Consider the following 15377-nt stretch of genomic DNA (forward strand, 5'->3'; position numbering starts at 1 on the left):
TTCACTATACCTCACCTATCACTGCACATACAAACCTATCAATCAATCAATCAGTCAATCAGTACTTGTAAAGCGCACTACTTACCCGTGAGTGTCTCAAGGCGCTGGGGGAGTGGGTGCCGCTACTGATCGAAGAGCCAGGTCTTGACGAGTCTTCTGAAGGTGAGTAGGTCTTTGGTCTGACGTAGGTGGGTAGGGAGGGTGTTCCAGGTCTTGGCGGCGAGGAAGGAGAAGGATCTACCGCCGGAGGTCGTTCGTTGGATGCGGGGGACAAAGGCGAGGGCGAGGCAGGCAGAGTGGAGCTGGCTGGTGGGGGTGTAGAAGCTGAGTCTGCTGTTAAGGTAGGCTGGTCCGGTGTTGTTGAGTGCTTTGTGTGCGTGGATGAGGAGCTTGAAGGTGATCCTCTTGTCGACGGGGAGCCAGTGTAGGTCTCTCAGGTGGGGGGTGATTTGGCTGCGCCGAGGGATGTTGAGGATCAGTCGGGCGGAGGCGTTTTGGATGCGTTGCAGTTGTCGCAGGTGTTTGGCCGGGATTCCTGCGTAGAGTGCGTGGCCGTAGTCCAGCCTGCTGCTGACGAGGGCCTGTGTCACTGTTCTTCTTGTGTCGGTGGAGATCCATTTGTAGATCCTGTGGAGCATGCGGAGGGTGTTGTAGCAGGAGGAGGTGATGGCGTTGACCTGTTTCGACATGGAGAGGGAGGAGTCGAGGATGATTCCTAGGTTGCGTGCGTGATCAGTGGGTGTTGGTGCTGTTCCCAGCGTGGTCGGGCACCAGGAGCTGTCCCAGGCTGAGGGGGTCGGTCCGAGGATGAGGATCTCCATCTTGTCTGAGTTCAGCTTCAGTCGGCTGCTCCTCATCCATTCAGCGACGTCCTTCATTCTCTCGTGGAGGTTGTTTTTTCGGTGTGCGGGTCCTTGGTGAGGGAGAGGATGAGCTGGATGTCGTCCGCGTAGGAGATGATGTTGAGGTCGTGCTGGCGGCCCACTTGTGTGAGGGGGGCCATGTAGACGTTGAACAGCGTCAGGCTGAGGGATGAGCCCTGGGGTACGCCGCAGATGATGTCGGTGGCTTCGGATCGGAAGGGTGGGAGTCGGACGCTCTGGGTTCTGCCGGTGAGGAAGGACGTGGTCCTGTCGAGGGCTTTCTCTTGGATTCCGGCTTCTTGGAGGCGTGTCTTTAGTGTGCGGTGGCAGACCGTGTCGAAGGCGGCTGACAGGTCCAGGAGGATGAGGGCTGATGTTTCGCCGTTGTCTAGTTGGCGCCTGATGTCGTCTGTGGCGGCGATGAGTGCTGTGTCGGTGCTGTGGTTTCTTCTGAATCCGGACTGGGATGGGTCTAAGATGTTGTTGTCGTCCTCGAGGTGGTGGGTCAGTTGCATGTTGACGATTTTCTCGATGCCCTTCGCCGGGAACGGGAGCAGGGAGATGGGCCGGAAGTTCTTGAGGTCCTTGGGATCCGCCTTGGGCTTCTTGAGAAGGGCGTTGATTTCGGCGTGCTTCCAGCTTTCCGGGAAAGTAGCTGTCTCGAAGGAGATGTTGATGACCTTCCGTAGTTGGGGTGTGATGGCTGCGTCTGCTTTCTTGAATATGTGGTGTGGGCAGGAGTCTGATGGTGATCCTGAGTGGATGGAGTTCATGATCTTGCGTGTCTCATCATTGTTGACGTTGGTCCAGGAGGTCAGGCCGTTGATGCGGGAGGTGTTCGTCGGGTGGGTGGGGACTGGTGTTGTTGGGGTGGTCGTGGTGTTGAAGCTGTCGTGGATGTCCGCGATCTTGCGGTGGAGGAAAGTGGCCAGCGAGTCGCACAGTTCTTGTGAGGGCGGGATGTCGTTGGCGCTGGGGTTGGAGAGTTCCTTAACGATGCTGAAGAGCTCTTTGCTGTCGTGTGCGTTGTTGTCCAGGCGGGTTTTGAAGGAAGATCTCTTGGCTAATCTGATGAGGTGGTGATGTTTGCGGGTGGCGTCCTTGTGGGCTGCGTGGCTGTCCGGTGTGCGTTCGTGTACCCATTTCTTCTCCAGTTTCCGGCATGCTCGTTTGGAGGTCTGGAGCTCTTCGGTGAACCAGGTGGCTTTCTTGCTGGTGCGGCTGTTGGGGGGTTTCTTGAGAGCAGCAAGGGTGTTGGTGCAGTCGTCGATCCACTGTCTGAGGTTGCGGGCGGCGGCGTCTGGGTCAGAGGGGTCGGTTGGCGGGTTCTGGGCGAGGGTGGTGTTCAGCTGGTCCTCTGTGACTTTGCTCCAGCATCGGCGGGGCAACTGTTGGGTTCGGTAGTGTGTGTCTACAGTCACTCCTATGGAAGGCCTTAACAATCCTGAAGGCACAGTGCTTGGTTATATGTGAGAGGTTGCCCAGGCATGAGCTGAGCCCCTCTGCAGCCTTCGGAATCTCTTCTCCGGGGTTGTCAGCCTGACCATATACTCTTAAGTGCATTATATCTTAAACAGTAAATGCTAATTTTGGACTGGCTGCCCGGAAACATGTTGTGGTTGGTGTCAAACACCTTGGAATCATACCCCCACTGACAACAGTAACTGGTGTGGGAGTATGATCCCACCCTTCTAGAGGGAGAGACATGGCAGCACTAGTATACCCGGTAGAAACTTAACAGAGCCCTGGCCTCACAAAATGGATGCTGCAGCCACAGACACGTGTCTGGCCTCCTGCTGCTGACCAAAACTCCAGCAGGGGAGGCCTGGACAATAGGTTTCCTGTCACAGGGAGGTGTAACCACCTCCAAGACAGGCTGATGTGTATTGGGGCTGGGTGGGAGCACTCTGAGTGCTTTGAAGTCCTGCACTCGGGGCACATTTGGTGTCCCTGTGCATAGTCCAGCTCAAACCGGTTCAGGGGCTTCCAGCCCCTGCTCTGGCACGAAACTGGACAAAGGAAATGGGTGTAGCCACCCCTCTTTCCAAACCCTCCCATAGGTGGGTCCCCAGAGCAAGTCCAACTCCTTCCTTAGGTATAAGTAAGTAACCTCTGTAACCAGAACTTTTGATATCCCTGGACAAAACTCTGAAGCTGAATCCTGGAACTTCGATGCTCTACTAAAGACTAGAGGACTGAAGAAATCTCCCTTGGGGTCAAGGAGTGACTCCCCTGCTTGGCAGGCACCAACAAAGCATTTTCCCAGTCTGCATTTCTAAAGCTCCCGCCAGACTCTGAAGTATTTGCAGCCCAGGAAGAGGATTTCCAGACATCTCAGAGGCTGACCCGAGTTCCCAGCATAGCTGAGACCCGCAACCCTCGTGAGTAGCGTGGAACCGGAACTCCTGGTCACCGTGCACTTTTGCGAGTGCATTGACTTCTCGACATCTCTTAAAGTCGTGCTTGGGGTTACTTATAGCCCCCACCTCGAGCAGAAGATCCACTGAAGATTGTCGGCCTAGTCACCCCGAGTGACCCGTGGGCCGCCGTTTTGTGTTTCCTCTCGAGGTCCCTTCGCGATCCCTGGTCCGTCGACTGATGGGTCCCTGAGGGGGTAACTTTGCTTTTCCTTGGGCTTCTATGGTTGCTCCAGACGTGCCCTGACTCCCAACCAAGTGGTGAGTCCCTCAGACCTTGCTGGTCTGCACCAAAGCATCTTTCTCGTTTCTGCATGGGCTGCTGTTGCCAAGGCTTGTTGTGTCCAATCCGGGCTCCCCGACACTGCAGCACTCGACATCCTTCGTGGGACAGCTCGAATCCAGCTCCTTGTTGTCCTCGACGCCTCCTGGTCCTTGTGGCTGAAGAGTCAAGCTTCACCTTCTTCACCTGAAGCACCAGACATCGGTGGGCATCCACCTATCGTCTTCCTGGTCTGTGGCAAGTGACCCAGACTCTGTCCCCTCTGCTTTCAGGTTCTTCTCATCTTCGATCCAGGCTTGGATCTCTTCGGACACTTCATATCTTCCCGGCAGCAGCACTTCTTTGCCAGCTCCCATTGAAATCGATGACACAACCCAACACCATTTGACACCAATGCACCCAGCTTCCCTGGGTGAGGTAACATGAGTACTCCGGTGCTCCCGTGGGTGTTGACCCTAGAACTTCCTAAGTCCCAAAGGATTTGGTCCTGACTCAATTCTAAGTGTCCCTAATCTTGAAAAATCTAACCGCGACTTTCCCCATAGAAGCTAACGGGAGCTCGCGGCTGTGTTCTCACACTGCACACAGCCCGTGGGTCCCCTGTGTCACTACCTTGGGATCCCAGCGATTCTACAGGCTCTAGACCTTGTGTCTAGTTAAGTCGTGGTTCTTATACCACTATTTTAGTATATGGTTTGGCTCGCCCCTAGGGCCTGACGTGTATTTGTGCTTATTATAGTCATATTTGAAGTGTAACTTATGTGTTTTCACCTCTAGCCTCATAAGGAGACTAGGAGGGTGTGTTTAGAAATAAATACATATATTTTTTTTATATACCTGGTGTGATTGTCTTTCATTTAGCCATTCAAGAGATTATAGACTGGCAAAACAAGCTGCTTTACATTCCTTCAAGACTTAGCCTGAAGGCTGCTCTCCATAGCTACCACTAGGATAGCTTTCAATAAAGGTTGTCTTTAACCTATAACCAATAAGGGGTTGTTTGGACTGGTACAGGGTGTCTTCTATAGCTAGTGAACAGCATATACCAGGCCAACTTCTCACACAAAGGGATTGATCTGTTTCCACTATTTCCTTGGGGGAATTAGGGCTGTCATGTTCTGAAGGTTTAGGGGTCCTGATGACGCACTGTGAGCTAGCCAGGAACTAGGTCAACATATTCTGATGGTATGAGAGGACTCAGTCCCCATAGTTTTTTACGCTTTTGTTGCCCAAACGCACAGTCTTACTGAGGAACTGTACAACATCGTCAAGCGCGGGTCAAGAAAAGGGTGGGGGGCCCTAAATGCATTTTCCAAGTGCAATTTCTCATAGGGATTTTGAACACGACAACAGCCCAAATCACTGAACGGAATGACACCAAATTTGGCAGAAAGCTAGCTCTTGGTCCATAAAAGAGCCCTTTTTGTGATTTGGTGTGAATCCATTCAGTGCTTGCGGGGTAGTTAAACAAAAAAGAAAATTATATTTATCTAGGGACACAGAGCCTCTGTGGATCTAACCGATCCCATGTTGAGATCTAATTGGATGCCAACACCTCAACCAGGAAGTGTTGACAGCCATTTTGGGACTCGGACTCAGCTGAATCCCCAAGAAAGAAGTTTAAAAAAAGATACGTTGTCAGGGTAGGAATACCCTGACCCCCTGGGCCTGGTGGTGAGGTCTTTCAGGGACCCCGCCAGGGCCAAAACATTTTTTTTTAAAAACAGTTCCCACAATGATCGCGGGGGATCTGTAAATCTTGGGAACTTAAAAAAAAACAAGCGCGGTCTCCTGCGCTTGTTTCAACCTTGGCCCTCTGGGTGGAGACATTATGTAATAATAATAATGGAGAAGTGGTGCATATGGCCCCCCTCCAAAGGTGTTAATGGTGCCGGGGACCGGCACCTCCCCAGGGCAAGGCCAATTTAGAAAAAGGGGAAGGGAGGCCTTATTTTCAAAGGGGAGAGGCGCCGCATTGCCCTCCCCTCCTAGGTTGTTGTTGGCCCCGGGGACCACCACCTCCCCAGGGCAGGCCTTGCAAAGAGAAAGGAGGCGGTCTTGTGATCCCCTTCCTGGAGCCATTAATGGCCCTGGGGACCGCCACCCCTAAGGGGCCAGCTCCCTATGTTCCGAAGCGATGATCCTCGAGACATAGATATTTGCATTCGCTTAGCAGGAAACTGACAGCTCCTGCCAAGCGAGAGCAAACAGTAAGTCTCCTCCCAGCGGGGGGAAGGAGGAAAACTGCTTCCGTCCACTGGGAGCAGATTTTGCATCAGTTTTCCTGCCCGCTGTCATTGGGCTGCTCCCTGCATGCGGGAGGAATGCCGGATCCTGCTGGAACCGGGGAGTTGGCAGAGACTGCGGGAGCATTGAGGCTCCCCCGCGGTCTCCAACAGTGGACACTAGGTGCCCTGGGTGGGGCCACGGCACCCAAGATTAAGCGGCGGGGACCCAGTGGATGGGGTCCTCTGGCCGAAATTGACCCCGAGAGGGGGGTCACGTCCCCTTTTAGTAATTGGGTAGCCCCTGGGGATGGGTCCCGGGGTCAAAATCATCCCAGGGAGGGGAGGTGCATGGCCCCTTTTAGTAATTGGGTAGCTCCTGGGGATGGAGTCTCCAGGGCTGTAATTAGCCCTGGGAGGGGGCTGCGTGCCCCCCTCCTGGATTGCCTACATATGGAGAGTGCGCCACAGGGCCTGGCCGCACAGTCCCCCTACTGGAGCCATTATTGGCCCTGGGGACGACCACCTCCAGGTCTGGCTCCCTATGTCCCGAGGTGCCCACCCTCAGGACATAGATGCTTGTTTTCGCTGGGCAGGAGCTTTGACAGCTCCCACCAAGGGGGAACAAACAGTTAGTCTGTTCCCAGTGGGCAGGAGCAGGAAAACTACTCCTGCCCGCTGGGAGTGGATTTTTTATCTATTCTCCTGCCTGTTGTCAAGCATGCAGGAAAACAGATTAAAGAATTGCTCCAGCATGCGTAGGGAGCAGCATAGTTTTGCTGCGCCATGCATGCAGGAGCAATTCTGGCGCCTGCTGGTGGTGGGGAGCCGGTAGGGACCGCGGGCCAGGGCACGCAAAATTAACTGGCTAGGACCCGGGGCATGGGGTCTCTGCGGCTGACTCCCACTGCGCACTGTCTTTGGGGGTTGGATTAATGTAAAGTAATCAAACATTACTTAACATTTAAAAAAAAAACTAGAAATTTAGTGAGAAAACCAAAGGTTACCTCAACATCATAGTTAGGTTAAAATTTTAAAACTATAGAAATTCAACAGTTATAGATATATTTATCTCAAGAAACTCTAACTCATGCTCTAAAGTAACTATAATTTGCGTCACCACCATGCAGTGCTACTTATCCCACATGTTACATCAGTACTGATAACTTGTATGAGATTCATAATAAAAAACCTGCAATATTTGAAAACTGTGCATGGCGGGGCGTGAGTTATAGTTACCTTAGGGCATGAGTTATAGTTTCTTGAGATAAGTAGAACTATATCTGTTGAATTTCTATGGTGTTGTGCGTGTACAATTTGAACCTAACTATAACATACCTGTAACCTTTGTTTATGTATGTGTGTGTATAACTACAGATATATATATATATATATATTTATATATTATATATTTCGATATATATGTATGTATGTGTGTGTGTATATATATATATTCAGTGAAAAAACCATAGGTTTCACACATGTTATAGTTAGCTGGACATTTTACTGATAAAAAACCAATGAAATTCCCCCGTTATAGTTAGTGCAGGCAACTATAACTCACGCGACCGCAATCCTCTGCTGATGCTAATACTGTATTTAGACACTTATTTGCCCATGTCTTCTTCCATTAAATTTGAGCTATACATATATTACAAATATTTTTTTTTCATAAAGACACATATGTCATCAGCAGAGGATTGCGGTCGCGTGAGTTATAGTTGCCTGCACTAACTATAACGGGGGAATTTCATTGGTTTTTTATCAGTAAAATGTCCAGCTAACTATAACATGTGTGAAACCTATGGTTTTTTCACTGAATTTGCAAGGTTTTTTAAATGCTAATTCCTAACTATAACGTGTGTGAAACCTATGGTTTTTTCAGTGAATTTGTAGGTTTTTTTAAATGCTAAGTTACTTTACGCCATTCGTGGCGTGCGCGCCCACCTAACGCAGTTAGTTCCGTGCGCGCACGGTGCGCTTCGCGCACCGTGCGCGCACAGTGAGCACGCGGTGCGCTTCGCGCACCGCGCGCCCACTTTACGCAGTTAGTGCCGTGCACGCACGGTGGGCACGCTAGATGGGCCATGTACGCACGATGCGCTTCGCGCACCATGCGCACATGGAGGACATATGATGCGCTTCGTTGTGAAAGGTAATATTTTAATTTTTGGGTTAAGTAATATGCCATGCACAAATGGTGCACTTCGGGCTCCATTTGCACATGGGGTGGGGAAACTATGGATATTTTTTTTTTTAAATAATTTTTACCGTACGCGTACGGTAAGCGTAATCGGCGAAATTATCGAAAAAATTAAAATTCCACTTTTGGCCTTGGGGGATCTTTGGGGACTCCCTCAACATGGCTAGGTGCTTAGGAGCTGTCTAAACAGCCCCTTTACATGTTTTTGGCCTTTGTTTTTTAACCCCCTCTCAGAGTGCGAGAGAGAAAATGGCGGCCGTCACTTCCTGGTTTCCACCGATTCGAATGTTTACTAAGATCTAACAGCCAATCAGATTCGCGCTCGCGCACGGCACCGTACGCGTACGGTAAGCTTACCGTAAGCGTACCGTAAGCGCACCGTAAGCTGCCACAGATATATATATTGATTTAAATGCTATTTTCTCAGGAACTACTGAACAGATTTACACCAGACCTACAAAAGGCACTTCCTTGACCTGAGGACTACCTCTCTGCCAAATTTCAAGTAACTCTGTTCAGCCGTTCGGGCTGTAGCTGTGTCTAAAGGTCCTATGGAAAAATGCATGGGAAAAACGCGTTTTGGGACCCCCCTTTTTTCTCAGCCCCCGCTTGACGAATCCCCCCGAGACTTTCAGGGTAGGAGCGGAGCGTAGCGCCCCATTAGTTTTGAAAATTTCGCGAGGATTCGTCGACCGGCGCCAAAGTTATTCCAAATAGAATGTTGCGGTTTTCCTATGGAAACAGGGTCCTAACTATAACTACCTACTGGCGACCGCCAGTAGATAATATATATTTATTAGGTATATATACCTATAAGGCTTTAGGGTCGGGTAGGGGTTTAGGGATGGTCAGGGTGGTAAGGGTATTTTTAGGTTTTGGGGTGGGTAAGGGTATTGGAAGGAAGTTTTTAGGGAATAGGGTTGGGCAAGGGTATTGGGTTGTACGGTATTTTTAGGGGAGTGTATGTGTATAGGTTGAAAGGGTATTTTTAGGGTTTAGGGGTGGGTAGGGATATAGGCTGGTAAGAGTATTTTTAGGATTTAGGGGTGGGTAGGGGTACAGGATGTTGATGATATTTTAGGGTTTTGGGGTGGGTAAGGGTATTGGGTGGCTAGGGTAGTTTTAGGGATTTGTGGTGTGTAGGGGAAAGGGGGGATAAGGGTAGTTTTATGAGATTTTTTAAGTGGGGGGTTTAGGGGGGTCTCCCCCAAATAATTTTTCATAGATATTTATGTATATGACCTATCTTAGTTATACTTACCTGTGTTGCAAACGCATGCATTGTAAAACAAGTGTGGTAAAGGCATGCATGGTATTTCCCTGTGTTGTAACGACATACATCCGCCCAGGTGTAATGCACTGCATGACTCTCAGAATAGCAGAAGCATCAGTATTTTCTTTTTTAGTCATCAAATTCCACCCGCACCATCTAAGAACATGCAATGCACTCTGAAACGTTGGTGATCAAGTGATGTATGCGTATATGCAATTGTCTCATATGGCATTTTTCACTGGCTTCTGTGCTCCCTCAATCGCAGGCACAAAAGCTGGAGAAAAATGTTTTACTTTCAATATATCTAATGAAGTGGTGATGCTTGGTACAAGAAGTGCACCTCAGATGCAGTACCTGTGACAAATGTACATCTGTAGAGGTAATGGGTGCTTTTTTGAGGCCTTTTGAAGGTGGTACTGTAAGCAAAATTAAAAATGTACACGAACATCAGTCAGCCATAACATTTTAATGATGTATTAAGGCATTCACAGCACCTGGACTTTATTCTGGTGCCATGCTGTTATGCTTTTCAATTATTTCATTATTAAACACAAAACATCAACAATTTATTTTATCAGCTATTATCATATATTACAGACAACCATCACCAGTGTATAAATACGAGTGTAACATAGCACAATAGTGAAACTGAATACAATTCACAGCTGAGTCATGTTCATATTGTTTAACTAAAAAACGATAGTAAAAATAGCCCAAATGATCAGAAACCCTTCTTTGGCTTTGAATTTGTATTTTCTTTCATTCTATTTAACTTAAATTCCTTCTTGGTGAGCCAGCCCCCTTCTAAACAATGGTTACTCGCAAACAATTTCCCTGGGGCAAAAAGTATGGTCTATGATGTTACTGAGGGCTGCATTGATGCCACTAAGGTGGGGGGAGTTAGAAGGTGGGCCGCAGGGGATGTGAAGCATGTGCATGGGGTGCACAGTGAGTGGTAGTGTTATTTAGAGGCTTTCATTTCCAACAGTCCTCTACATTGCAGACAGTAAATTAAAGTGTGATGTGCAATACTGAGTTGCAGGATGTTGACCAGTGTCTTTGTCTCTTTTTTGTGGTGCCATTTTTCATAGGTGAACTGGAGCTTTTGTTGGATCGAGTGAATGATTTGGTCGAATTCAGAATTGACACTGTACTGTTCGAAATGAGCACAATCTCACTGTGCAGCCTGCCAGAAGATGAACCACTTACCTGCGATGAATTTCTTCAAATGACTAAGGTGATTCAAAGCCAATGTGCTGCGCACAGCATATTTTTTTCAGTTTGATATTTAATCATCTATGGGTGCAGGGTACCTTCCTGTTAAAAAGAAGGATTTTTATAATTCTTTTTATTAAATATCATCAACAAATTTCACCATTGACAATCTTGAGCGAGGGACCATACATAGTCCATGATTTCAATATGGAACACAAAAAATCAAATCACAGTTTACAGTGTAAAATAAATCAAGGGGTCTCAAGAGTCTCAGAGTCATTCAGTGGAGTCGGTGGGGTACAAATATCCCCTCTGCAATGATTCCAGGCCCCCCACACTCTATTCCATTTACCAGGGCACCCCCTTGCAACATAAACCGTTTTCTCCCGGAACATACACCAGTCTAGGCTCTCTTCCCACTTTCCCAGTGTAGGTGGCTGATGGGCCCCTCAAAGCTGCGCAAAATTCCTTTTAGCAATCATTAGTGCCAGAGTTGCCCATTGTGTAGTGTGAGATCCGTAGGTTCCCAAATATTTAGCAGGCATCTACGGGCCTCCGGCTGAAGGTCAATACTCAGAACCTTTCGTATTGTGTGATGTATGGCTTGCCAATAAGACTGAATATGTACACATTCCCATATGTGCATAAAAGTGCCAGTATCCCCGCATCCACGTCTGCACTCCCCAGTTTCTGCTCTACCCAAACGTACCAAGCCCGGCCCCGTGAAATAAATCATGTGAAGAATTTTGAGCTGTACCAATCACAGTCTCGCCTGGAACGTCACTATTCTCATGGAGACCGCCTCCTGCCAATCCTCATCATCCAGTTCTAAGCCGTCTCTAACCCATTTCTCCTTCAGTGATTGTAATGGAACTTCTATATTATTAATTAGCTTTTTGTAAATCAGGGAAATGGTCTTCTCAGGAAGGTGACCATCCAGTATTCTGTCCTCCAAGGGGGAGGCCTCCGGCAGTGTGGATTTGCTCTTGACATGAGAGAGCAAGGAATGTCGGACTTGAAGGTACCGAAAATATTCCGTATCTGCCAGGCGGTACTGCTGTTGGAGAGAGGCAAAGGGGAGAATAGTCTCCTAACCCCAGATGTCTTTGATCTGTGAGAGTCCTATAAAGTCCCATTTATCAAAGCCCTTGGATTGCCATAGGCTTCCCAGCTTTTCCGAGTTCCACAGTGGAGTTGCCAGGGTGGCCACCTTTTTAATACCAGCTATATGGCTTCCATAACACGGACCGATATCTATTCAATCACCATAACTGAGTCAATTCAGCTTACTCACACGCGTATCTGCGCGTCATCAAACCGCAGTCTCCAGAGGCAGTTGAAGACCGCTATAATTAGACGATATAGACAAAGTCTAACATCAGGTTTAATGCTAAAGGCTCCAAGGGTATGAGCAGGACATCATTTCACCAATACAATATAATACAATAAGAGATCAGCACTCGGTCAACTCCCATCTTATTAAGGCTTCCATGTAGCAATTAGGCATCCACATAAAGAAGATAGTGTTGTTCATTTAAGCACCAGTATCGAATAAAGTTTGTTTACATATACGCGAACACAGCACGATTCTGAACTACATTTCCCAGAGGCAGTAGAAAGATCGCGAGATCTGAACGGCACATAGGAAGTTTAACACCAGGAAGACGCCAATGTGTTGAAGGCAGCGAGTAATACAACACGCCGGAAACCATTGCAATTGAAGGTAAGACCTGCGCGAGTAAAGAAAAGAAGGCTTTCACTATGGACGTGAGTTAATTAGACTTGCGTAGTCAGCCGTGCGACGGCACCCTAATCGGTCCGTTTCTGTTCCTCATAGAGAGAAGTAAATGCCAAGGACTTAGAAATATCGATCGTCCTCTGTTTGCTCGACCAAACGCTACGATTTAAGGTATGTTTTCAATAAAAGGAGTTCCAGAATTTCTGAATAAGACTATGTTAACCCTTGTACTCAAAGTAACACGCCCATTTTTTCATATAACAGAATCCTCAACCTCCCGCCCACAGTTGGGTCCACATACTGCCAAGACATCACAAGTAAGAAGCTATGATTAAACACTGACTACAATGTACGGTTTAGGAGGCTGTCAATGACTTTTAATCAAGTACGGTAGCATTAAGAGACCTTGTTGTTACCCCCCTTTTTAGGTCCATATCGGAATCAATTCTGTTTAGGATTTTTACTGCAGCAGTGCAGGTAAGAGTTAAACTTAGTGGCTTGGAGGCTTAGATATGCAATGCATTGGGTCATTTAGTAAACGCAGTTTTTTGTTTCTGTTTGTTTCATTCGTACATTGGTCCTGATGAGGATCTCTCCAAGAAAAGGGATCTGAAACGTGTCGACCTTTAGTCTGAGGCCAATCCTCGAGCTAAATCAAAATAGAGTTCTTTGTGAATGATATATCATTTGTGCTGATGGCCTCTATAATTCATTATGAAATATTTTGGTGTGTTTAGATATGATTGGTAAGAATGGGTATGAGTGACGTATTTAATGTGGGTCTTGTATAGATTAAAGTTTTTTGTTGTGTCTTTCCCAAAAAGTAAAATATGTATACAAAAAATTATGTACATCACTTTAAGATGAGTCTTTTGGTTTGGGGTACAATGTAGTGTTATGTGTTTTTTATAATTCAAGTCATTCAAGATTAAATCTGACAGAAAAAGAAGTCATCAGTGTTAATTTTTCAATGATTACACTTTGAATGTGAATATGTGTCAAATAATGGGCAGCATTGGCAGCTCTTTTGTTTTTTGATATTACCAGGCTAAGCCTTGCTGCTGTTATAGCCTTGACCCTAGATCGTTTTTTCAGGTTAGCTAGTAATTTAGCAAGGATCTTAGGGTCTGCATTCAGCAACGATATAGGCCTATAGGACGCACAGCTGGTTTTGGATTTGCCCTCCCTGTGAATGACTACTATATTTTCAAGTCGTTGATCAAAAGGGAGCAACCCCTTGTCCCTGCTCTCTAAAAACATTGAGCTAAGGTACGGGGCTATCTTATCCAGTCTCAGTTTGTACAATTCGATTGGTATGCCATTGGGACCGGACGCCTTTCCTGAATTCACTCCCCGTATTGCCTGTGCCACCTCATTGTCTGTGAGAGCTGACTCAAGATACTCATTATTTTCATCGGAGAGGGTGGGAAGTCTAATATCCCTAAGCAATCCCCTATTGTTGTCGTCTGTGCATTTACTAGTCATACGGTAGACCGTTTGATAGTAGTCTCTAAATTGGTTCGCTATCTCCTGTGGGTCATTTGTGGGGCGGAATCTCCGCCTTGCAGTTCGGGCACCAGCCGGGCCGCCCGCTCCTTCCTATCCAACCATGCAATTAGCTTCCCCGCCTTATCCCCATGTTCATAAATTCTACTCTGCGTATCTCTGCCCTGTGCCCTGGCTCTATCCTCGGCTATACTTTGGAATTCCTCTTGTTTCAATTTGAGGAGATGTATCTTGTCGGTTGTTACGGACTGAGCTAATTCCTCGTCCCCTCTCAGTATTTCGTCTTCTGCGTGCACTAACTCTGCCTGCTTGTTATTTTTCTTTCCCGCTATCAGAGATAGGGGTTCCACTCGAATAACTGCTTTGTAGGCTTCCCATAGCGTCTGAGCTGAGTCAACTGTCCCCTCATTGTCTTGGAAATAGTTGTCTGTGGCTTGGGCTATTTTCTTTTGAGTTTCCGGGTCTCTCAGATACCATGAGTTAATGGGGGCTATCCTTCCGGCGCTCATTTGCCCCAGGACTACCTTCATCCAGACCGGAGAGTGGTCTGAGATGCTTCTACTCAAGTGACGAACCTCACGGATATTGAACGCCTGTGCCGCCCGGACTAGGATATAGTCAATACGAGATAGACTATGGTGGGCTCCCGACAAGAACGTGTATTGAGTCCTGTCTGGATTGCATAGCCTCCACCTACCACCAGTCCCATGGACTCCAGGAAGTCTGGTAGCCATTTCTGTGAAGGTCTGAGTTCCCGTGGAGGGTGGCGGTCAAGCGCCCTGGACAACACCGCATTGAAGTCTCCCCCATCACTAGGAGGCCCACAGGGAGTGACAAAAGGATATGTCCCAGGTCTGCGAATGCATCGTTTTGTAGACCAGGGGGAACATACACTGAGACAAAGGTGGCTATCCTGCCCTCCCACATCCCAGAAACCCCGATATATCTACCCCGTACGTCAGACCATGTGGTTTGTGCTGTGAAAGGGAACAAGTTTTTGGTTAATATGCCCACTCCTCGTGACCCCGTAGTGAATCCTGCATGTGCCACCAACCTGTAACCTCCCTTGTTCAGAGCCTGACATATGTCCCCAATAAGGTGTGTTTCCTGTAGGAGTATGACATCTGGGGCCTGACGCCTGATATATTGGTTGACCATGCCACGTTTAATATTGTCCCCCAGGCCGTTGACATTCCAGCTGATGACTCTAACCCCTAAATCTCCTTGTGTATCCATCTATATTTAGGCATAAAATCCGCTCCTGCTCGGTGACCGATGTTGGTGACGTCGATAAAAACAAATTCTACACACAATTCAAAACCTAAAAACAAGAACATTCCCTCCCAACCTCCCCCCTCCCTGCACCCCTGTGCTCTGGGCTTCAAACTGCCCATAACTCAACTTGCAGAGTGCCTGTAGCCCTATAAGATACTAAAAGTAGAAAAATGGGGTACGCAGCGCCCCCTCCCTCCCCCCAGCCACAATCAGTGAAGTTGTGTGATGCATCACTTGCAAGCCTGCAAGTCTAACATATCAGCTCTGAAGGCTCACACCATCCGCTATGACAACCATCAGGCAGTCTCACCAGAGTTCGGCTCTCTACCTAAGATCGGGTAGCAATATAAACCCACATCTACCGCTCCCCCACTCCCCA

The 15377-nt window shown here is 47.9% G+C and overlaps 1 protein-coding gene across 1 annotated transcript in view; it reads left to right on the forward strand.

Annotated features, from left to right (window-relative positions):
- DNAH5 (dynein axonemal heavy chain 5) overlaps window positions 1–15377 on the forward strand; it is a 5853083-nt gene that overhangs the window by 1687548 nt on the left and 4150158 nt on the right. Inside the window, exon 17 of the mRNA XM_085606747.1 lies at window positions 10356–10501. Within this exon, the coding sequence (XP_085462873.1) occupies window positions 10356–10501 (146 nt within the window). The remainder of the gene's footprint in view (window positions 1–10355; window positions 10502–15377) is intronic.

Source organism: Triturus cristatus, chromosome 5_2 (assembly GCF_964204655.1).
Source record: "Triturus cristatus chromosome 5_2, aTriCri1.1, whole genome shotgun sequence".
Lineage (NCBI taxonomy): Eukaryota > Metazoa > Chordata > Amphibia > Caudata > Salamandridae > Triturus > Triturus cristatus.